A 26541-nucleotide genomic window follows, 5' to 3' on the forward strand; every position below is an offset into this window, starting at 1 on the left:
ACATCTCTTCCGTTTTAAGATTAGGAGTATATTCACTGATATACCAACACAAATCATTAATAACAAATTTATTGTTGTCTCCAAAAGCATTTTCATCCCCAAAAAGCAACCTATTTACATTATCATTCCTTTGTAGTTGAAATCTAATTTTAAGACCATACAAAACTTTATCATAATCACAATATCCAAATATACCTTTCAGAGGTACTGCTACGGTAAAACTATTCTCAGCTTTTGTTTCATCATTATACATTGACTTCCTTTGACTATAACCGGGGTCAGCATTTGTTCCCGTTGACATATCAGGAATAAAACCTTCAACAGCTCCCTTACCCATTCTATCACTAAACGAATATAGTGTAAATTTCATCATTTCAGATGTAGCAGAGACATAATCAACCGCTTCAACCTCTTGTGTTCCAATATACAGGCGGACACTGTCAAACATTTTCCAGAAGAAATCATTTACGAGTGTAGCATTAGTATTATTCGCAGCCTTAGTGAATTTAAATTTACACAGCAAGAAACTATCAGCTATATTCAAGTAAGTTTGTTGATTATTTATTTCAAAACTTTTTGTTCCGTTTGAATTCCAGTCTGTTCCTGTAATAGCATTTACCTTAAAATAGTCTTCCTTTTTAGTGGAGTTTGAAATGATAATCGTATCATCCAAATCATAGATACTATCAATCGCTTCCATACTTGTATTTATATAGCATTAAAATTGTTGAAACCCTGACCCAAGTATTTTAATGATTTTTTGTCGTTCTTGTGAAGATAGTTGAGTTTTACCTTTTTTTATTTCTTTGATTGCTTGTAATTTATGAGACTCCTTTTGAGCATCTTTTATACTCTTTATAGCACCCGCAACGGAGCCCACGGCAGAAGCAGTTGAACCAATTAGGTCTTTATGTTTAAGGATGGTTGAACCAATACCCATTAGAGTATCAATTATCCCATCTCCTTTATTTCGAAATTGATGACCTACGCCTCGTTGTCTCTTAGGTTTATAGTATCCTCTACCCACATACCTTGTATAGTCTGGTGAAAGGTACATGCCCTCCCCTGTAATTATTTTATATTTTCCCAACTCGTGTTTTCTCACAATAACCATTATTTATTTATTGAAAAACTTCACGTAGGTGAATTCTGATGGATATAATTTCATCATTAAAGGATATCATACGATTATCTTGGTCGGTTATCCTAAAATTTACTCTGTATATGGTTTTTCCTGACACAGGTAAATAGACAAGATTTTTTGGTTCCATATTAAATTTATAACCAATCGGGGTTGAGTATGCACTGAATGAAAATATTGTATTTGTTCTTATTCCATCGTTATAAGCACCATCAATCAAATCACAATGAATTAATACTGAATTTATACCGGAGGATATTTGGATAACATTATCACTGTAAAACGTCCCGTTATTTTCAATATTTTTTGAAGAGAAACCCAATAGCTCTCTAAACGAATTTTCAATCGTGAAATCAACTTTATAATTATTTTTAAGTTTAATAGTTGATTTTGAAGTGTGTTTTTGAATATCTATTACAATATTTTTTGGTTCATCACCTTTTTCTTTCATAAGGCGAGAGACTTCTGAAGATATTTGAGAAATCTCGTAAGCTCCAGGTGAAACGGTTATAGTTTTATATCCACTTCCTGGATTATAACTAAACTTGTTGTTTTTCTCTGTGATATTAAAAAGGGTATTGTAAGTTTCCATTGACAATAAAGATGCCTCATATGAGGTAAGGGGGTCAAGTTGTAGTGGGTAAGGGAATGAAGCTGTGTAATCGCTCGTTGTGAAATTAAAACTAAGAATTGTGCTTCTCATCTTATTTAATATCTAATAAAATATCTTTGTATTGACATTTATTAATTATTTTCATATTCATCAACTGATCTAAAATGGCTGAGGATTCATTAAAACAATTGTTGTTTCCAGCCTTCTTACTACCTAACAACAATAATAGCCTATTAACTAATTGTGATGGGTCATTTGGAAGAAAACTAACACCTGAACCAAGTTTACTTAAAGCATCAATAATATGTTTCTCCTTCTCATTCTTCTTACTTTTACCAGCAACAGAAACTCCATAATCAAGTGCATTTAACAACTCAATATATACCCTATCTTCCTCTCTTTCTATATCAAGTGGTTCCTCAAAATATTTTGAACCGCTGAATCCGGGGTTTGTTAGAAGAAACATTAATCTTGGAGTTAATTTAACATTTGGTTGAGTAGAACTCAAGAACATCAATTCATCATTAAATATCAATACCTTTTCTTCCACAAGATGAAACACTGCTGGTTCTTCTGTTGGAATGAGACCTGCTCTGGTTTTTGAACCCGCCGAATATTCATTGTTTTGAAGAGCTTCCACAACATAATTAGGGGGTTGATTTACCTCCTCAAGTTTCCGAAATAATCCCTCGTCATCATATTCTAATTCACCAAGTTCTTGTTTTGTTATCTGACTAAAATCTTTGAGCATTTGAAGTTTTTTCGGAGTAAATTCTACCGTGGGTACTGTAGGTGAGTGTTGAGTTTTCAAAAGTGGTTTAAAGAATTTCTCTTGTTTTCTTTCAAAGGCTTCTTCACCAGTTAGTTTCTGTCTCCGTTTCTTCTTTATCTCTTCCTGTTGTTTAACAACTTTTGAAACTAATTGTTGATGTTCCTTAAACTTTCTTTCTCTTTCTTCAGTATTCATTTTCTGTATTTATTTATTGAAAAATATCATTTAGTATCTCATCTTGTTTCACAACAATATATTTATATTTTCCAATCGTGTGTTTCATATAATTTTCAAATTCTTTTTTACTACATAACGTAGAGCAATTATCTCTCCAAAAATTATTTACATCTATTGAATTTAACTTAAATAAAATAAAAGTATTGGCATTGTTTCTTATTGAGCGTCGAGGGAGTTGAAAATATGATTGACTAAGATATATACAATTACAAGAAGAATGTCTCCCTCTTGTATAGTAGCTATCCATTACTGTTTGGTTTCTCTCATTAACACAATCATCAAAGATGACGAGGTTCTTTTTTGATTTATCTAAATCTTGAGGTGAAGGTATATCATCCGTATTATCACTGAGAATACAAGTTATGGGTTTCGATTTTGATTTCTGTGTATCACAAAATAGTTGTATTATATCCTCAATGTTATAATCATTTAGTTTGTTTTGAAGTTTAAATAAACCGATAATGTCTTCCTTTTTAAGACCCGCATTAAAACCCTGTGAGAGTAGTTGATACTCGGGTTGAAAACTTGACTTTGTAAAAATTATTAAATTATCATAATCTAAAAAATTTGAACCAAGGAGCATCTTTAAAAGTAAACAGGTTTTCCCACATCCGCTTGAACCAACTATTAGACATCTCAATGAATTTGGAATGTTTTTATGGTTATTAAATTTTATCTTATTTTCCCAAACGGGTAAAAAATCATTCATTTATATATTTGGAAAACAAGTCATCTAACTTTTTTTGAGCTATTTTAGAAACTCTATATTTTATCCTGAGTTCGGGTTTAATTTCAAAATAATTCATTATTTTATTTATATAGTATCTTGTATTAACATTTCCATTAAAATTATTTTGAATAATAAATATCATTAAACCCTTATACATTTCCTCAATACAAAGAGTCTCTTTCCTTGTAAGAAATGGTGTATTATCACCATAATGCTTAACATTCACCTCTCTTATTAATCTTGTAAAGTAATTCATTTTTGGTTCTAATTTAAAAGAGTTATATGTTTTTTTATATTTCTTATTATCATTAATTAGAATATAATCACAGAATAAACATTGTTTATATGAACCCTCATTATTAAGCCCTATTCTATCACAAGCCGGACAATTCTCTAATTTATCATATGGAGTGTCTGGAAATTCTAAATATCCTTCAGAACTAATCATATTTATATAGTAAATTTTTACTTAAACTAAACGCAAGTTTATTCATTAATAAATACAATGTTTCAAAGCACAAAAGACAAATTTCAATCAATCTCTACTTCGGTGGAAGATATAGAAAAATATGTCAAAGATGTTAAATTGAACAAAGATAAATATGGAAATTTTTGGGTAAAACCAGTTATGGAAAATAACATGAGCCCCTCTATTTCATTTAAAGGAAGAGCTCTAACTATACCTGGAAAGACATCCATTAAAGTAAATCTAACAAAAGTTTCTCCTCTACTCCTGGCAATTTATTCAAAGCTTGAAAAAGTGATTGACCACGATACTTTGAAAAAGAATGATAAGACCATCAACAATACTCGTGGAGAAATTTGTATTTACTTTAATAATCCAAAGGGTGTAGATCTAAGTAAAATGAATGATGTTAATATTTCTGGTGAAATGTCATTTCGTTCTATGATAGTTAGAGATTATTTAAAGATAACTTTTGATATTAAAAATGTAGAGATTGAATCCATTAATGAAAGAAAGTATATTGGTATAGATGGAAAGGTTTTTTCTGCTAATTAAATATGAGTCATTACAGCAGTGAAGATTTTACTATTTCATTGAACTCGGACGATAGTATTTCATTGAACTCAGATGATAGTTATGATGCTAATAGTTTGTGCTCAAATGATAGTTATGAGATTAGTTTTATTGATGATTCCGATTACTATATAGAGTTTAGTGATGAAGAAATATGAAGTTTCTCACTATATAAATAGCATGAATTCTGGTTATTGTTCCGCCTGTGATAAACAGTACAATCGATATGATGCTCATATCAGGACCATTAAACATGCTATCAATACATCTGATAAGAGTAAAAATATGATAACATGTGAACCTTGTAATAAGTTAATTAGAGTACTTGGTAAAAGGAGACATAAACAAACAAAGCACCATTTAGATAATGTTCTTAACGGTTATAAAGAAGAAGAGATGGAACATTGTGATCTTTGTGATAAGGATATGAAGAAGACTAGTTATAGATATCACATCCTAACCAAGAATCATATGAATAAGTTGCCCCAAATTTAATTGAGTTTCCTGACTCTTGTTTTATTTTAAGTAAAAGATAACTAGTAAATAGTGAAGTTTTTTTACTATATAAATAGGATGAATTCTACTTACTGTGAGAGTTGTGAGCAGAACTACAAACATATCAAAAAACATTATAGAACACAAAAACATTTAAAGAGTAAAGATAATAAGTATTGTAAGATTTGTAAGACATGGGTTCTGAGAAGTGGGTATGATCAACACTTAGATACTCAAAAACATTTGAAGAATCTCAAACCAAAGGTTCTTCCAAAGGTCTATTGTGAGCGCTGTCAACACTACATCCTCAAGAAGGATTGGAAGCGTCATGAGAAGACAAAGAAACACCAAGTTCCATATTATGAGATTGAAAATTTAGATGGTGCTTTCAAAGGAAATATTAAAATTAGATTGTTCCGTTTCAAAGATCCAGTCCCCCGTTCTCTGGGAGCTGCTGTTGATCTTACAAAGGAAGGAATAGATGATCAGATTGATAAGACTATATCTGAAATGGGAAGTTGTAAATATTATTTGGGGGCTAAATTGGTTCTTCGTAAAAAGGAAGATCCACCATTTAACTTTTACCTACATACAACAACTTACATGGTACTTAATAAAAATGATTATAATAGAAATAAAGAACAGGTCTTTAATGAGCTTAAATATAGTGAATATAATATTGATGATCTTATTGTCGGAAGCGGTCTCACTGTTGAAAAGGTTCTGTTTGTTGATGTTCACATTTTTAAATCTGATCCACTACAAGCAAGATCATATATTCAACTTCCTAAAATCATCAAAGATAAAAATGCTATAGTAAATATTCAGAATACTGATAACAAGTGTTTCTTGTGGTCTGTACTGGCATATCTACATCCAGCAAAAGAACCTGCTGAAAGAGTAAGCAATTATATGAAATATGAAAATGAATTGAATATGAAAAATTTGAAATTTCCGATGACTCTTAATAATATTCCAAAGTTTGAAAAGTTAAATAATATTTCTCTAAATGTCTATGGGTTGACTGAAAAGAATAAAGTGCAGATTTTACAAATCTCAGATGATGAGAAAGAAAAACATGTTGACCTCTTGTATTTCCGATCTGGTGAAATTGAACATTATGCTTATATCAAGGACTTTTCAAGATTAATTAAATCACAAGTCTATTCTAGAAAATGTAAAGTTTATCCATGTCGTCGGTGTTTGAATACATTTCATTCACAGGAGAGATTGGATACTCATAAACAATATTGTTCAAATGAGAAAGCAACAGTCATTACACTTCCAAAGCCTGGTTCTAAAATTTCATTCAAAGATCAAAATAAAACAATTAAACATCCTTTTGTGATATATGCTGATTTTGAGAGTATCTTGGAAAAAATAGCAACAGCAGCTCCAGATCCAAAAGAATCATACACAAATAAGTATCAAAAACATACTCCTTGCGGATTTTGTTATTATATCAAATCATCCGTTGGTGATGAATATAACAAGGTAGAGGAGTATAGAGGCTCAAATGCCCCAGAGGAGTTTGTGAAACGACTAGAAAAAGACTGTGTTCGATTAACCACGATAATGAGAGAAACCAATAAACCAATGTCCTTAACAAGTAAAGAAAAAAGAGAATTTAGACAGCCAAAGGCTACCTGTCATATTTGTGGGGGGGAAATTGGTAAAGGTCTAAAGGTTAGAGACCATTGTCATCTCACTGGTAAATATAGAGGTCCGGCTCATCAAAGTTGTAATATTAATTATAAACTCCCCTCGTTCATTCCTGTCTTTCTTCATAACAACGCTCATTATGATACACACTTGTTTATTAAAGAGTTGTCAAAGACTCCTGGGAGTATCAGTGCTATTCCAAGTACAGATCAAAAATACATCTCCTTTACAAAGATCATTCCAACAAGACCAACTACAAGAATTCGATTCTTGGATACATATAAATTCATGGCTAGTCCTCTTGCTAACCTAGTTAAAAATTTGAAAAAATTTCCATGTTTGGAGAGTAATTATGAGGATACGGAACTCCTAACACAAAAGGGAATTTACCCGTACGACTATATGGATTCATTTAAAAGATTTGATGAAAAGAAACTTCCTCCAAAAGAAGATTTTTACAATATTCTAAATAATAGCAATGTTTCAGATGATGATTATGTACATGCTCAAAATGTTTGGAAAAAATACAATATCAATAATATGGGTGATTATCATGATCTCTATCTCAAGACTGATGTCCTTCTTCTAGCAGATGTATTTGAAGCATTTAGATCCGTGTGTCTTTCTGGATATGGCTTGGACCCTGCTCATTATTTCACAGCACCGGGTCTTGCTTGGAGTGCTATGTTGAAAATGACTAAACAAGATTTGGATTTGATAACCGATGTTGATATGCTCCTGATGATAGAGAGAGCAAAGAGAGGGGGAATTTCACAAGTCTGCTCATCAAGATATTCAAAAGCAAATAACAAATATCTTCCAGATTATGATCCAAAGAAAGATAGTTCCTATCTCATGTATTATGACGCCAACAACCTCTATGGGTGGGCAATGTCCCAAGCACAACCTTATGGAGGATTGAAATGGGAGAGTGATCATGAGGGTGTTCTAGAAAAGATTCTGAGTTCAACACAAAAAGAGTTGGATGAAAAGAAAGAAGGGTATTTCCTGGAGGTTGATCTAAAGTATCCAAAAGAACTCTTTGAGAAACATAAAGATCTTCCTTTCGGGTGTGAGAAAGAATTGACAAACCCAGAGTGGTTGAGTGAATATCAGAAATCATTTGATAAGGAATCAAGAACAGAAAAACTTTTAACAACATTCTTTGATAAGAAGAACTATGTACTACATCAGAGAAATCTTTTACAATTTGTGAAACATGGTCTAATTGTTGAGAAAGTTCATCGGGTCCTGAAATTCAAACAGAGTTATTGGTTAATGAAATATATTGATTTTAACACTCGAAAGAGAACGCTTGGAAAGACTGACTTTGAGAAAGATTTTTATAAGTTGATGAATAACGCAGTGTTTGGGAAGACTATGGAAAATGTTAGAAAGAGACAAAATATCAAGTTGACAACTTCCTGGGAACAAACTTCCAAACTAATCAACAGACCGAGCTTTGAGCGTGTTGAAATCTTTACAGAAAACTTTTGTGCTGTTCATATGATGAAAGAAGAAATTGAGATGGATAAACCGATTTATATTGGTACTACTGTTCTCGATCTATCAAAACTACTGATGTATGAATATTATTATGAGAATTTGAAAACAAAGTATGATGATAATGTCATGTTGATGTATATGGATACGGACAGCTTCATTCTGAGTATCAAGACAGATGACGTCTATGATGATATGAAAGCTGATTCTGTAATTTATGATACAAGCAACTATGATCAAAAGAGTGAATTGTTCTCGAATCAAAATAAAAAGGTGATTGGAAAGTTCAAGGATGAGCTTGGTGGAAATATTCTGAGTGAGTTCATAGCATTGAGAGCAAAGGCTTATGCGTATAAATATAGAGTTGGGAATGTGGAGAAGTGTGATCAGAAGCTCAAAGGGATTAAGAAAAATGTAATTAAAGAAAGTATCAATTTTGGTCATTATTATCAATGTTTGATGAGTGGGGAGGAACAGTATAGAAAGGTAAAAGGGATTAGGAGTTATAAGCATGAATTATATTCAGAAGAGATAAATAAACTAGCACTGGGGGCATATGATGATAAACGATATATTTTAGATGGTGGTGTTATGTGTGTACCTTTTGGTTATATAAGTATATAAGTGATAAGATATATAAGTGATAAGATATATAAGTGATAAGTTAATGGGGTTAGGGATTTTAAGGGCTACCGCCGCCTTTTTTATAAATAAATAAATGATAGAACCAAGTACCAACCAGACTAAAGAGTGAAGGTGTAATCAACCTTGGTATATAAATGGAAAACATAATGAATGTGAGAAATACCAGATCCGAGAGGTTGAGAGGATCACTGGTCAGAAGATCCTCAAGACTGATAAACGTATTCATTTGTTAAGTGGGGTAATGGAGGGCGGGAAGAAAAATACATTAGAGTGGAGTGAGAACTTTGATGGTTATCAACCGGATAATAAATATTATAATTTTAAAATGGTATGTGGATCGGGAGGAGGACAGACCAGGTCCCTCCGTGAAACATATCATTTTATAAACGCACAGAGAAAGGTACTTCATGCAAAGTTTATCAATATCCTAGATGGGGATGAGTTCCATAAGAGAATGGAGTTGTTTAAAAAATTAGAAAATGAGCAAATATTCATAGGATCAATGAGGAATTTTGAATGTCGCGTGGTCCTTGGAGGGTAAGTAAGGACTCCCCCATTCACTTACATGTAAAAGGAGAAGGGGGTGTCGCGGTAATCGGGGGAAAAATGGGCAGTTTGGGAAAAAGTCCCATCTAAATACATGGGTGTCCTGGAAGCCCCATTATCTCCCTACTCATTTTGTAGTCCATTGTATAATTTAAATAAACATCAATGCAAATTTCGCATGTGGAAAAAGTAAGTACACCCCTACATTTATCACTACTTCAAATACCTAAAATTAGAATCAGGTGCACCAGCTCAGGTGCAAATGATTAGAACATCGTTAGAGAGGATCTTGGAGGAACCTGTCTTATTTAAACCTCAGACATTTAGTTTGGTTTGCTCTTTGTTGTTGAAGTGTGCGGCGTCACCATGCCAAGATCAAAAGAGCTCTCTGAGGCCTTCAGAAAGAAGGTTATAGATGCCTACGAGTCTGGGAAGGGATTGAAAAAGATCTCCAAACAATTTGAAATCAATCATTCGACTGTCCGGAAGATCATCTACAAGTGGAGAAAATTCCAAACAACTGCCAACTTGTTCAGGCCAGGCCGCCCCAGCAAGTTCAGCCCGAGAGCAGACCGCAAGATGCTGAAGGACGTCTCTAAGAACCCCAGAATGTCATCACGGGACCTACAGGTAGCTCTTGCCACTGTTGATGTCAAAGTGCACGAGTCTACCATTAGAAAGAGGCTGCACAAATTTGATCTACATGGGAGGTGTGCCAGGAGGAAACCTTTGCTGTCCAGAAAGAACATCAGGGCAAGACTAATGTTTGGCAATGAACACCTAGGCAAAGACCAGCACTTCTGGAACAATGTGCTCTGGACAGATGAGTCAAAGGTAGAGCTATTTGGCCACAGTACCAGAAGACGTTTGGTGAAAACCAAAGACAGCATTTGACTACAAGAACCTGATACCAACTGTAAAGCATGGTGGTGGAAATATTATGGTTTGGGGCAGCTTTGCTGCATCAGGGCCTGGGCAGCTCACCATCATAAAATCCACGATGAATTCTTCATTGTACCAGAGGGTGCTTGAGGATAATGTGAGGCCATCTGTAGGACAACCGAAGGTGGACCTTGCAACATGACAATGACCCTAAACATACCAGTAAATCCACCAAGGAATGGCAGAAAAGAAAGAAATGGAGGGTTCTGGAATGGCCGTCAATGCCCGGATCTAAATCCCATTGAGATGTTGTGGGGAGATTTGAAACGAGCTGTGCATGCTCTGCAACAATTTTTTGTTGAATAAATTATTGCAAAGTCAATTTGACTGTTTTTTGTTCAATTAGATCACCTTTATCTATAGATAGTTTAAATGAAGATCAAATATTGATATGTCCAGTTGTCCACATATGGTAAAAAGATTTTAAAAAACATTTCATGGGGTGTACTTACTTTTTCCACATGCGAAATTTGCATTTATGTTTATTTAAATTATACAATGGACTACAAAATGTAAATGTTTCATGATATTTGTTATATTATATCACCTTTATCTATCAATATTGTTGAAATGAAGATCAAATAACTATGTTGAAATATGTTGAAAAAGTCAAAACTTTACATGGGGTGTACTTACTTTTTCACGTGACTGTATTATATATATATATATTTTTTTTTTTTTTTTTTTTTTTTTTTTTTTTTAACGAAAGAATAGACACATACAAACGAATTTACATTACCTGGTAGCGTCCAGTCATGAGTTGACTTCGTGATGGTGTGCAGATTGGTTGCACGTAGTAGTTCTCCAGACGAAGTCCTGATGCTGAGAGCTCATCAAGTACTGGGGTGCGGATTTGCGAACCATGGTAACCAACGTCAGCCCAACCGAGGTCATCAGCAAGGATGAAAACGATGTGGGGTGATCGCCGACACTGTGACAATGGAAGAACCACAGCCACAACCAGAAAGAACAATCGCTGTGCAGCCCGTTGAGGGAACAGGATCAGGCCCTGAGTCATCACTGGCAGTGAGTAAAGAATAAGGACAGCGAGTTACTTCTCCTCTCTATTGTGACATTTAGAAGATTCCTTCAAAATGGACACAATAATACCTGCATATTGTAATATAAGCTCTTCGTTGTTCAAGGCAAAGTACAATAATGACTCCCCAGAATAAAAAGAGGAATATAGAAGAGCACAAGATGAGGTACACAACTGAAGTCTGGGCTTGCAGGAGTTTTTTTTTTTGTTGTTGTATACTGAATCGAGGCTCGTGAAGTACGTACATAATAGTTATTCCTCCAATAAAAAACATCAAAACAACCAAATGGTGGATACGACAGTTATTTTAAATATTTTGAAATCCAGCATGTTACAGCAAGTTTCACCTGCAAGCCAAGAGCTAAAATCCAATGGAAGGTCATGAGATCATCGACTGATTCATTGAAGAGAAAACCCAAGCCAGCTTTAGGCCAGAAGGCATGCAACAGTCATTTTTTTTTTTTAACCCACAAAACAATGATTGCAAAACATCATGTGACCTTATCTTAACAGTCATATTTAATAAAATACAAAACAATGATTGCAAAACATCATGTGACCTTGTCCTGAATATCGCATTTCTGTGGTTAAAACAGCCAATTGTGGTAAGAACAAGCAAAAATCTCGATCAAAACAATGACTATCACACAAAGCAAATTCAGGTCAGACATCACATTTAATAACTGGAACGGCACTCGGCAGAACGCATACCTCCGCCAAGCTAAACATTTTACCTTTTGTATCCCACGAATCTGGATCCGGACCTGACCCAAAATTGAATTGGCTTGTTCTTGTCACCTAACCAACTCACCCACCAAGTTTTGTTATAACCCATCCAGAATTTAGAAATATCATGCTACGTATAGTTTTTGGCGCTGTGCAATTTTGGCGTTTTTGCGCTTGGCGGTGACGAATCACTGAAGAGATATCCTGCTCACAGACAGACAAACAAACAAATGAAAAATCACTCATCGAGCGAGACTTGGCAAAAGAGAACAAAGTAGTATGGCACTCAGAAGAGCATCCTTTTTACCTCACAAATAATTGGTGGTTGAATTCTGTGACCTAATATACAAATCGTCTTCAAATTTTAAGAAAATTGGTTGAAAATTGACAATTTTCAAAATTTGGCCTTTGTTTACCTTTTCATCGACGTTGACCTTTTGACCTATGTTGACCTCAAGAATAGGTGTTGGTTGGTTTCGGTAAGATGATATGCAAATCCTATTCAAATTTCAAGTAAATCGGATGAAAATGGAGGATTTTAGGAATTTGAAATGGTTGTTGACCTTTTGGCCTTTGTTGACCTTTTAGCCGATGTTGACCTCAAAAATAGTTGGTGGTTGAATTCAGTTTGCTGACATGAAAATCCTATTCAAATTTCAAGTCAATCGCATGAAAATTGAGGATTTGCGAAATTTGAAAAAAGTGTTTAGACCTTTGGCCTATGTTGACCTTTTGTTGAACATATCCTTTTGACCTCAAAAATATATTGGATTTTGTCGGTCCACGAACTCTACCATTTGGTAAAGTTTCGTAAAATCGGTTTAGAATTGTAAACAGACAAGGTTGGTAAACAGACAAGCACACAAGCACACAAACCAACAAACAAACACACAAACACATAAACACACAAACCAACAAACAAACACACAAACCGGAGTGATCAACATACTTGCAAAAAAAATTTTTTTTTTTGCTAAGTAACAAAAGCATGTTATACTTTTGATTAACACATTATTACAAGGGTGTAGTGGAAAGCACTGAAAAGTGCGCAAAAGGGATATACAATTATAAATTAAATGATAACATGATAGTGGAACATATTTAGGTAGTAGGTTGTAGACAGCAACCGCTCAGGGTGGTACTACCGTCCTGACTTAGGAGCGTTAAAGTGGTGCCCGGAACCATCCTACACTCTCCATGTCAGGATTGCTGGTCTTAATTTCTGTCTCACTCAAACTATATCTACCGGCCTAGCTTCAACCTCTTTCTCGCAAACAAACACCGTACACTTTTCATCATACACTTTTCTTCTCTTTCATTGAAGGCCTGGCCTCAGTGAGGGCTATATAGTCTGTAACTGGAGCCTCCAACATATATATATACATATATATATATATATATATATATATATATATATATATATATATATACATATATACATACATACATACATACATACATATATATATATACAGTGCCGATAAAGTCTACACTCCCTTTTTAAATGTTCACCTTTTGTTGCCTTATAGCCTGGAATTAAATTGCATTAAATCAAGTTTTCCACTTTTTTTTTTTTTTTCTTTTTGTTTTGTTTTGTATACAAGATCGAGGCTCGTGAAAGAGCTAACATTAATCACACAAAAAGACAAACCGACACACAAAACACAAAAAACAAGGGGAGCGGCAGACAAGATGGGGAGAGAGGGGGAAGGACACAAAAGAGAGGGGGAAGAGGGGGAAGGACACAAACACAACATTTGAGAGCAGGGACATCGGGAGGACTTGGGGGGAGGTGCGAGAGGAATAAAACATATGAACACTGCAAGGACTCTGGGGTGAATTACCGGGGGTAGAAAAGATCAAGGTTTTCGATGGGGGAAGATAAGAGATGGTGGTGAACAGCTGTTTTAAAGACCTGGAGGGAGGAGTGGGATTGAAGGGAGTGGGGGAGTTTGTTCCAGAGGCGGGAGAAAAGGGGAATGAAAGAGTGAAGGTGAGCAGAGAGCCTAGACTTTGGCAGTTTAACCATAAGAGGGTTGCAGGCAGATCTTGTGCGACCTGAAGGAATATTGGGGGGACAGAGCGCAGAGAGAGCTGGGGGAGCAAGGCCGGAGAGGAGTCGGTAGAAGACAGAAAGACCACCAACCTGCCTGCGGTGAGTGAGTGAAAGGCCCTCGGTTACACATCGTAACCTCGTTACAATTTATTTACACATCGTAACCCACAACTTCCAAGTGAAAAACAAATTCTTCAAATTTCAGAAAATTAATCAACTAGATGGTATTCATATAATATTGACCCTGCACGGTCAACTTGGTGCGAGCCAACTCTTCTGTTTTTGAAGGTTTTATTTTTTTATTTAATCCTATATGGCTGCCAGACCACGTGAGCGATTACATCATAAATGTATATTCGCTAATATAATTGTTGCGTAGGTCAAGCTCAATAAATTTCAAACTGATCAGGCTAAGCTTTGTCTGTTTCAAATTATGACATCATCATGAAGGCACCAATAACGTCATCGTTAACATTACATTGCCCATGTGTGGAGTTCATTACAATGAGCCACGTTTCAATTTTTTACAATTTACATGAAGCACTTTTGGAGATAAAGGTACAACCTTTTTTATTTTTTTTCCAAAATGGCGCCTGTACCACGTGACCAATGACGTCCTAATTATGCTTAATATTTTCTACAGGAGGAGGCGCTCCATGGTGAAAATTTTGTGTCCATCAGACCAACAGTTGGAGAAAAAAAATCATACTGATTGGATCAATCGTTGTCCTTGTCCAATTATGACGTCATAATGAAGGCAACGGTGACATCATTAAATATCTTATTCCCCATGGGGAGTACGTGACAATGAGCCTTGTTTAATTTTTTTTCCATTGACGTCATAATTATGAATAAAATAATTATACAGGCTTATAATAAAATAATATTAGTTGGCTCCTATGGTAAAATTTAGAGTCAATCGGACCAACAGTTACCGAGAAAATGAATTTTTAAAATGCAGACACGAACGTACGACACACGCACACACCCGAATGCCAAACCCTGCTTTTTGCTTCGGGAGCGCAGGGTAAAAATAGAAAACTGGAATATCTAGGTTGGATAAGTGAACCAATTGCTTAATTCTGTGTTTTGCTTCATGCAAATCGACTCAATTAGTGCAGGAATGAAACCGGCAAGGAAAAACAAAATAATCGGTTATGTAAAAGATAAACTTGAAATTTATTAAACACTATTTAAATGCAACATGGACAGGGACACCAGTATAAAATCTCTTTTCAGGCAATAAACATGATCGATGCATCCGAATAATTCCAGACTTTGTGAAGCAATGCTGCAACAATTAACACATATGGTCATTTCAACAAAGTCTTAGAGGTCAAAACTTGAAACACAACACAAGCACATGGACAACACAAAAAGGTGCAAAGGAGATGACAATGGACGTCATGAAAAGGTTACATATAGATGATGTCGCGTCGAGCAGAAGCGACAGTTCAGCTTCCAAATGAACTCACTCACAGATGCTGCGTTGGGCCCTTAAGCTGAGCAATCAGGCCTCGGCGACCAACAACTCAGGAGCTCCGGAGAAGCCAAAGGGGTGGGCAACAACTTGTGTGTTTCAAACTCAGCCTCCTGGACCACGCCTTTAGTTCCTCGACAAGACAAGCAATGTGGAACCTCTCCCTTTCCCTCCACCCTCTCTCTCCAGCCATCATTCTCGTTCTGAGCCTCTGTCCCCTATTTACTCACAATATGAGCCAATATGCAACAAATATTTACAATATTTTACAAATGGAACAGCAACGGGCCACAATGGAAGCCAAACGGAAGCCAAACAGTTCAATCTTGGTTTTATCAGACCACAGAATATTGTTTCTCACAGTCCGAAAGTCCTTTGGATGCTTTTTTGCAAACTCCAAGTGGGTTTTCATGTGTCTTTCACTGAGGACAGGCTTCCGTCTGGACACTCTGCCATAAAGCCCAGATCGGTGGAGTGTTGCAGTGATGGTTGTCCTTCTGGAAGTTTGTCCCATCTCCACACAGGATCTCTGGAGCTCAGCCAGAGTGACCATCGGGATCTTGGTCACCTCTCTTACCAAGGCCCTTCTCCCCCGATTGCTCAGTTTGGTCGGGCGGCCAGCTCCAGGAAGAGTCCTGGTTGTTCCAAACTTCTTCCATTTAAGAATTATGGAGGCCACTGTGCTCTGGGAACCTTCAATGCAGCAGAAATTTTTTTGTATGCTTCCCCAGATCTGTGCCTCGACACAATCCTGTCTCTGAGCTCTGCAGGCAGTTCCTTCGACCTCACGGCTTGGTTTTTGCTCTGATATGCATTGTCAGCTGTGAGACCTTATATAGACAGGTGTGTGCCTTTCCAAATCATGTCCAATCAATTGAATTTACCACAGGTGGACTCAAATCAAGGTGTAGAAACATCTCAAAGATGATCAAGAGAAATGGGAGGCACCTGAGCTAAATTTCAAGTGTCATAGCAAAGGGTATGAATACTTATGTCAATGTGATATTTCAGTTTTTTCTTTTTAATAAATCTGCAAAACTTTCTAAAATCCTGTTTTCTCTTTGTCATTATGGGGTATTGAAAGTAGATTGATGAGGGAAAAAATGAATTTAAACGATTTCAGCATCAGGCTGCAACATAACAAAATGTGAAAAAAGTGAAGGGGTCTGAATACTTTCTGAATGCACTGTACAACGTTTGATCTGATCAGTATGAAAAATAAAATTTCCTCTCCAACTGTTAGTCCGATGAACACGAAATTTTCAGAATATGAGTGGCTCCTCCTGTATAATTGTTCTAATGATAATTATGACGTCATTTGTCACGTGCTACAGGCGCCATCTTAGAAAAATCGAAAAAAGGTTGCACCTCTATATCTCCGAAACCACTCCATGGAAAAAATTGAAATATGGCTCAATGTCAAGCACTCCCCTTGGGGAATAAGATATGTTTATGATGATTTCATCAGTACCGTAGCAATGTCATCATTCAGCAAGTACAACGTTTGATTCGATCGGTATGAATTTTGTTCTCTGCAATTCTTGGACCGATACATGAAATTTTCACCATAGGAGCGCCTCATCCTGTAGAATATTTTAATGATAATTATGAGGTCATAGTTCAGCGGTGATGGCCCCATCTGGCAAAAACCGAAAAACTTTGCACCTCTATATCTCCGACCCCACTCCATGGAAAAAAATTAAACATGGCTCATTGTCAAGTACTCTCCATGGGGAATAAGATATGTTAATGATGACGTCATTGGTGCCTTCATTACGACGTCATAAATTGACGGGGACAACGCTTAGTCTGATCATTTTCAAATTTATTGAGCGTGATCTACGCAACAATGATATTAGAGAATAGAAATTTGTCACGTGGTCTGGCAGCCATATTAGATCAAAGAAAAAAACCTTCAAAAACAAAAGAGTTCAATCGCACCAAGTTGACTGCGCAGGGTAAGTATTCTATGAATACCATCGAGTTGGCTATGTCCTTCCTTCCATCTGTCCATCAAAAATGAAGAAGAAGAAGTTATCACACAGTTTAATTCTAAGGGGTTCTAGAGTGTACGTCTAGAGGGTTCAAAAAGGTAATTCAAAAGAGATCTAAAGGGTAAATCGGAAGGGTTCCAAAGGGTAATTATAATGGGTTCTAAAGGGTAATTATAATGGGTTCTAAAGGTTAAAAAAAAAAATCTGCATATTTAAGGTGCACAGTGGGGTAAAATAGCACGTTTCACGTGCCATCAATAAATTGAAATTATCGGTCTTTCCAGTGAAGCTATCCCCCCACAAACCATATACTGCTAGAAAGCTTAGAGTATGAGGAATCCAAAAATACAGACACAAGTGAATTTCGGATACAAATAAACATGTGAGCTTTAATTTTCTAGACACATACAAAAATATGTTTTTTTGGTTGACATAATTGAAACTGGAACTACTGCTAACTGCCTCAGTCAATCTGTTATTTACCCCTTTGGGTAGTTAGTATGGATATATCCAAAGAGACCAGTGATGGCTTTTCAGTAAATTGTAATAATTACACAAAATATTTTTTCTTCGTTTTTAAAGAAAAATACAAGGATTTTTTTCATAACTCAATTTGTAGTAGGGGTATCTTAAAAAGCCATCATTAATTCATCCAACATGTTAAGATGATTATTATTAATGCCAAATTTCATTCAATTTCGATGATTAGTTTTCAAGTTATTTCAACTTATTTCTTTGGAAATAAGTACCAATCAAAACAGTTCGATTCAGAAAATATATACTTCAAAGAACATTTTAACATGAAAAACAACAATGTTTTTATTTTTTTATTTTTTACCCCACTGTGCACCTCAAGTCGAGGCTCGTGTTGGAGCTAACACACAGAACACATGTAACGCAAAGAAGCTAACTAACACATGTAACACATATAAGTCATCATGTAGCTCCATATATAATGGAGCTCCATATATAATATACACAAAGAATTAAGTTAAGCACCCCCCCCCCCCCGTTTTTTTACAACCTCGCACATTACAAGTTTGTTGTCGTCAAAACAGTGTAATATACCCATGATATTGCTATATTTTCTGGAGAAGTGATATTATGGTCACATAAAAACATAACAATCATGCCGTTTTCAATATTTTATTCTGAATAATTTAAGGTGAAATTTTTTGGGAATTTTAGGCATATTTTCACCTCAATTTAAGTATGGAGCTATAGGTCCATCACGGACAGTGTGGATGACGTTTATGTTTTCTAACGTACAGTCATTGTTCTGAGAAGACCTCTAGCGATCTTTGCGTCAATAACGTGTGTAGGACCCACGTGATCGGATCACTGACTCAACCCTACGTCTCAGACCCTGTAAGCCGTCGTATGCGTTGCTGTGGCAGGTTGAACCCCCTCGAGCACGTTTGGGACATGTTGGGACGACAAATTGCGAAGATGGTCCCTCCAATAGCCAATCTGGATGAATTGGAACGTGCATTACATCGGGAATGGAACAACCTGCCACAGCAACGCATACGACGGCTTACAGGGTCTATGAGACGTTGGGTTGAGTCAGTGATCCGATCACGTGGGTCCTACACACGTTATTGACGCAAAGATCGCTAGAGGTCTTCTCAGAACAATGACTGTACGTTAGAAAACATAAACGTCATCCACACTGTCCGTGATGGACCTATAGCTCCATACTTAAATTGAGGTGAAAATATGCCTAAAATTCCCAAAAAATTTCACCTTAAATTATTCAGAATAAAATATTGAAAACGGCATGATTGTTATGTTTTTATGTGACCATAATATCACTTCTCCAGAAAATATAGCAATATCATGGGTATATTACACTGTTTTGACGACAACAAACTTGTAATGTGCGAGGTTGTACAAAAACGGGGGGGGTGCTTAACTTAATTCTTTGTGTATATAATTCTCTCATCTTCCCTTCCTGTCCAGGCTGGAGTTCCTCAAGGCGGTGTTCCGGGCCCTGTGCTTTTTCTGGTCTTTATCAATGATCTCTCCGACTCTCTGGAAAATCCTCTCCATCTCTTTGCTGATGACTCCACTCTCTGCCGCTCCGTATCTCAACCCTCAGATCGGCAGTCTGCAGCCTCCTCACTCTCTGCAGACATGGACAAAATCACAGACTGCTCAAACAAGTGGAACATGTCTTTCAATCCTGACAAATCTCACACTCTCAATATGTCTCTCCGAAAAGACCGTCTGGACAACCCTCCCATCCTCTTCCTCAACAATCCTCTCAAAGAAGCTCTGTCACTCAAGATTTTGGGTCTCACTATCTGCCATGATCTTTCCTGGGAAAACAACATTGCCAAGCTGGCCTCCAAAGCCAGTCCCCGACTGGGCATCCTCTGTCGTGCATCCTCTGCTGCCGGTCATGTCTCCCGCCCATCGAACCATTGTTGCCCCGCCCCCCCCCCCACCCCAGGTGGGTCTTTGCTGTATCGTGTTTATGGAGCGTGAATAATGGCCGGCCGATGTTATGCTTCGACGGCTGTTATAAATGTAAGGGATGGCCACAGAGGGTATTACGAACAGGGGAAATTATCCTTAACCCCTACTACTAATTAACATCGCATCACCCCTCGTATGATGCACATTTAAACACAACCTGAAGCTATATTTTCCACACTTACGTACATCGAAATGCTCCTACACGTTACACGGTCCATAACAACAAACAACAACAGGCATTTTAAGGCCATTTTCCCTGCAAGAGCGGGGGTTAGCCTTGCGGTCCCCATGACAATCTTCTCCATTTTGCCCTATTTTCTGCATCTCCCCTTGTTAACCCCCTTGCCCGCATTTCTTCTTCGACCATCTTTAGCAAAGTCTTTCTCGGTCTTCCCCATCCTCTACTTCCTTCTATATTCATTTCCATCACTCTTCTCAACCAGTCACTTTCATCCTTCCTCAACACATGACCAAACCATCTCAACCTGTTTATCTTCACAGCATCCATCACAGGCTCTATTCCCATCATCTTTTGCAATTCACCATTTGTCTTCCTCTCTCTCAACGATACTCCACACATCCACCGAACCATTCGCATTTCCACCCTTTCCAGTCTTCGTTGCTGCTCTACGTTCATTACCCATGTCTCGCTCCCATAAATCATAACACTTCTCACACATGCAGCATACACCTTTCCCTTCAGCTTCAACGACACTCCCCACCTCATCAGCATGCCACTCAGTTCCCGAAACTTCTTCAGTGCACATTTCACTCCAGCAACCGTTGCCGAGTCTGATCCACCTTCTCCATTCAGCATGTCTCCTTGGTCGCAAAATGTTTTCACACCTTCCAGCCGTCTCCAAGATCCAACTCAACATTTCCTCCATCTGCAGCTCCCTCTGTGCACACCTTACACTTGAATGTAGCTGCCACACTGGTTAATGACCCTCTCAAACCACTACATTTTTGATGAACCCACTCAGCGCACATTGTACATTGAATGGAATTCACTCCGACACCCTTCCTGCACACAGCACACAGCCATTTCCCAGTTCTTTCCACCCCACCACATGCTTTACCACTTGCCATCACCTTCGTTTTTCCGATATTCACCTTCAGACCTTTTGTCTCCATACATTCCTTCCACTTGTACATCTTCTCCTTCAGTCAATCCATACTTTCTGCAACCAACACCAGATCATCTGCATACAACAACTCCCACGGTAAACCCTCCTTTACGTTCCGAGCCAGCAACTCCATCACAGCTACAAGTAGTGGTGGACTTGGTACCGACCCCTGATGCACTCCCACCTTCACCTCAAACTTACCACTGTTCCCGTCCTTCGTCCTTACAGCTGTGCATGCTCTTTTGTACATTGCCATCACTACTCTGATCAACCATTCCTCCACTCCTAACTTCCTCAATGCCCATGTCACTACTTCACGTGGAACCCTATCGAATGCTTTCTCCAGATCAACAAACCCAAGAAACAACTTCTTCCTCTTCTCCATGTACTTCTCCTGCAACTGCCTCACAATAAAAAGCGCGTCTGTCGTTCCTCTTCCTGGCATAAATCCAAACTGCATTTCGTCAATCTTCACTTTCTTCCTCATCCTCTTCTCCGTCCAACACCCTTTCCAATACCTTCATTCCATGCTCCAATAACTTTATCACTTGATACGAGCCACAGTCCAGAGGGTCACCTTTCCCCTTGTATAGAGGGACGAGGGTACTCAGTTCCCAATCCACTGGAATGCAGTCTTCTGTCACCACCAGATTGCCGATCTCTGTCATTCTCTTCACACCCCAATTTCCCGCTGCCTTCAATATATCTCCCACAACTCCCGTCGTCCCTTCCGCTTTTCTACTCTTCATTGCTTTTATCGCTCCCTCAACTTCCTTCTCGGTTATCTTCTCTGCCGGTCCTAAAACTGGATTACTCTCTATGTTGCCATCCCATTCATTCTCTGCATTCAACATTAGTTCCATATATCTCTTCCATCTTCCTTTTATTCCATCTGGGTCCACAACGATTTGCCCCACTTCATCCTTCAAGCAACACACCCCCCCCCCCCCCCCCCCCATCACATCACACCTCTCTTTCGCTATCTGCTTTGCAATCCTGAATACCGCTCTATGACCCTCTTCCAAATCCAAGCGTTCTCCGAACATTTTCCTACATGCCTCCTGCGCCTTTGCTACCTCTTTCTTTGCAGCCTTCTTGGCTGCCTTTTCACTTTCATGCTCTGCCTTTTCTGCCCCCATACCCTTTGCCTTCTGCCACTCCTGTCACTCAAGATTTTGGGTCTCACTATCTGCCATGATCTTTCCTGGGAAAACCACATTGCCAAGCTGGCCTCCAAAGCCAGACCCGGACTGGGCATCCTCTGTCTGGCATCCTCTGCTGCCGGTCCTGTCTCCCACCCATCGAATCATTGTAGCTCCGCCCCTCCTGGGTGGGTCTTTGCTGTATCGTGTTTATGGAGCGTGAATAATGGCCGGCCGATGTTATGCTTCGCCAGCTGTTATAAATGTAAGGGATGGCCACAGAGGGTATTACGAACAGGGGAAATTATCCTTAACCCCTTCTACTAATTAACATGGCATCACCCCTCGTATGATGCACATTTAAACACAACCTGAAGCTATATTTTCCCCACTTACGTACATCGAAATGCTCCTACACGTTACACGGTCCATACTATTTCCTATTCAATCCTACCTTTCCTACGGTATTCTCTAACCTAACCCCATAAATGTAACAATATTTACTGCATCCCCAAAAGACTAACGGACCCGAGGCTAGATCAACTGTAATCTATTTCATATATACCCAAGAGAGGATAATAACATGACCCTTCCTTCCGCTCCCATATGGAGTGGATGTTCTTGCATAGAATTATATTATAGACTAGAGGGCGCACTCGCAATGCCGCATACAGAACCCAGCCGTGCCACCATGGAGACCCGGCCGCCATGTTTTGGGGGGGGGGGGGCAACAAGTACACGGATGCGCACACTAACGCTATGTCTAAGAACGAGTGACCATTTAAAGTTGATTTTTATTATTTGTTTCTTTTTTCTTTAATCTAAATTCGAAACGAACAATATGGTCATTGCCACTATCTATCGTACATTAAAGCACCAATCTTGATTGAAGTTGGCAACCACACGAACGAACGACACATTTATTTACCTAAAAAAAAGTTCTATTTTCCCGATTTATTAATTGAGTGTAAACCAGTTGATTATAACACACCCATGATAAAACTAAGTTATACTCGGTCATCTGGACATTCACTCTGCTCACTAACGGGAAGGGGGGCACAATCACACTTATATGCTGATAGTATAAAACTGCAACATAAAAAACTGAGGCACAGTGACAAGAAAGATCACTTTCATATTTTATTTAATTCATTGCAACTTCATTTATAATTCAAACCTTAATTTAAAAAAAACTAGCAATGGTACCCGCCCTATGGGCGGGGCTTCAATTGGGAAGCCCAAATGAAAAAGCAAAATATCAGAAATTGAAGGCTTTTTTATTTTAAACGATTCATATAAACATCCGTTGAATCATATCACACGCAAATCATCAAAATCTAAACAGTACATGGCGCCCATTTTGAAAAAAGATTGAATTCTGCAAAACGGAAGCGGCCGCTACACGTCTTTCTCAGTCGCAGGTTTATGTGTGAAGAGTGCGCGCCGAATCTGTAACACGGAAGCGGCCGCTACACCTGTTTCTCAGTTGCTTTGCACACGCTGCCATGTTACATCGGAGCCACACGTTTATATAGGAAGAGTTCGTCAAGCGTCGATCTACTCTCTCCTGGTACGTAGAATAAACAGTATTTGTAGAATTTCAACAAAAGCCACATCACTGTTCATATTGGTAAATATTATTCCATCATGTTTGGAAAAACTGGAAAAATTGGAAAAACAATATGGCCAATTTACTCCCAGGGGTCCCAGGAATACCCACCCAAAATATTGTTGCGATCGGTTGAGCCGTTTTTGCGGTACCTTTGAACGGACAGACGGACATTTGGTGAATTATAGTAAGATTTAAAAAAAATAAAAAATATATATAAAATCAACCAGAACCAGCCACCCAATCAACCAACCACCCACAAACAAACAAACACCCCATCCATTCTACACATGACCGAACAAAAATCCAAAGCAGATTGTTGGATTTTGTTGAGGCTGCACATGTGACGTTGCTACAGGCATGTTTTAGAATTGACCTTGTGATGGTAGTCTGGATCGATGGGACCCCATTACATCACAGGGTCTCAAGATGGTACTGCCCATGGAAAATGTACAAATATATTTCGGGTCAAAAAGCCACTAAAGAAAACACCAAAGGGAAAATGTGTAGTTGTTTTAGACTTCTCTAGCATCTTTTGATACGTGGGGAAAAAAGTCTTTAAGGTTTGCTATCCTTTAATGTACACCGAGATGGTCTGGGCCCGGTATAAGGGCAAAATTAACCTGATGCAAGAATATGTATAATATGACCAACAGTGTTTTTGAAAACAATGATACATATCTCCAGTAAAATCTTAATGTTATTCATGGGAGTCCAAGAAAAAAAAAATCTAGGTTTTGTACACATACAACATTCACTGGCCCATTAACAAAAATGACTTTAAAAGAATGATACTTCATGATAAGAATTAAGATAAGTCACACTGAAAAAAACTCTTGGGTCCAAGTTGGTACTTGGGTCTGAGCGAGCTGGTCTGGACCCGAGCTGGTCTGGACCCGAGCTGGTCTGGACCCGAGCTGGTCTGGGTCCGACATGGTCTGGGTCCGACATGGTCTGGGTCCGACATGGTCTGGGTCCGACATGGTCTGGGTCCGACATGGTCTGGTCTGGGTCCGACATGGTCTGGGTCCGAGATGGTCTGGGTCCGAGATGGTCTGGGTCCGAGATGGTCTGGGTCCGAGATGATCTGGGACAGTCTGGGTCCGAGATGGTCTAGGTCCGAGATGGTCTGGGTCCGAGATGGTCTGGGTCCGAGATGGTCTAGGTCCGAGATGATCTGGGACAGTCTGGGTCCGAGATGGTCTGGGTCCGAGCTGGTCTGGGTCCGAGCTGGTCTGGGTCCGAGCTGGTCTGGGTCCGAGATGGTCTGGGTCCGAGATGGTCTGGGTCCGAGATGGTCTGGGTCCGAGATGGTCTGGGTCCGAGATGATCTGGGACAGTCTGGGTCCGAGATGGTCTAGGTCCGAGCTGGTCTGGGTCCGAGCTGGTCTGGGTCAGAGATGGTCTGGGTCCGAGATGGTCTGGGTCCGAGATGGTCTGGGTCCGAGATGGTCTGGGTCCGAGATGGTCTGGGTCCGAGATGATCTGGGACAGTCTGGGTCCGAGCTGGTCTGGGTCCGAGATGGTCTGGGTCCGAGATGGTCTGGGTCCGAGATGGTCTGGGTCCGAGATGGTCTGGGTCCGAGATTATTAAAGAGACACGACATAAAAGAGAGCCATACAGCCCTGCTTCTTGTTGTATGCCTGTCCACCACTCAATGAATCTGACCAAATTCCGACCAAAATTTCTACTTTTAAAAAGAAAAACATACAGAGTACTCACCTGTGAAAACTAACATCCTTCTGGTTGCTACGATTTGTGGACCCGTAGCAGGCACAAGTTTTCGGCATCTTGCCACGAGAAAATATTCGCGACACAACTACGTCATGCACATGTACATGTACATGTACGTTGTCAACAAATGTTGCCCCCCAAAAACATGGCAGCCCCCCTCAAATTGACCCTGCCGGTGCAAGTCGATTCTGGGGGGACGTGTGTAGCGGCTACCGCTGGGTTTTCACAATCGCCTTGCACCTATCAAGGACGCGGAGCGATCACCATGCCGGGCTCGTCCAGGACGCCCGGGCAGGCCCGCGCTCAACTTGCCAGGCCGCAGCCAGGACGCTGGGCCACGCCCCCTCTCGCCTTTCCTGGGCAAACGCTCCGGGATAATATGTATATATATTGCTGCCCGATAAACGGGCGGGCTTTTCAGAGTGCCTGAGTGTTTGGTTTGATTAAAGCAACTCGGATGAATTCCAGCTTTTTGTCGCGTCCATTCTTCCGATCGACGTGGGAGCCCCAGCTCCTTCAAAATCACATTTTTATGAGAAATTTAGGTTGAAAAAATATATATAATTCAAAAAACAACCCCTCAGCACATATATGATACATACGGGAGGGGTAGGTGCAGCCTGGAAGTTTGGGACGTTACCTCACCACCATGAAATTCAAAACACCTCACCACCACGTAATTCAAGTTAGTCCATGTCGGCATGTGGCCATGTGGCCATGTGGTATGTACGCCCTCTAGTCTATAACATAACTCCATGATGTTCTTGTTACATCATTACCTCCAAACAGAGATCCATTCGAATCCCTCACTTTCCATAAACCCCATT

General features: G+C 38.7%; 1 protein-coding gene across 6 annotated transcripts in view; it reads right to left on the reverse strand.

Moving 5' to 3' along the window:
• Positions 1-26541, reverse strand: part of LOC137436438 (arylsulfatase B) — a 128596-nt gene that overhangs the window by 74211 nt on the left and 27844 nt on the right. For 4 of the 6 annotated variants that reach the window (XM_078786424.1, XM_078786423.1, XM_078786427.1 and 1 more), the window contains exon 2: positions 11065-11345. In XM_078786424.1, the coding sequence (XP_078642550.1) occupies positions 11065-11345 (281 nt within the window). Of the gene's footprint in view, positions 1-11064; positions 11346-15621; positions 15759-26541 lie in introns of those variants that run through there. The other 2 variants (XM_078786425.1, XM_078786426.1) reach the window with 2 other exon arrangements.

Source organism: Myxine glutinosa, chromosome 11 (genome assembly GCF_964187855.1).
Source record: "Myxine glutinosa chromosome 11, kmMyxGlut1.1, whole genome shotgun sequence".
In the NCBI taxonomy this organism is placed as follows: domain Eukaryota; kingdom Metazoa; phylum Chordata; class Myxini; order Myxiniformes; family Myxinidae; genus Myxine; species Myxine glutinosa.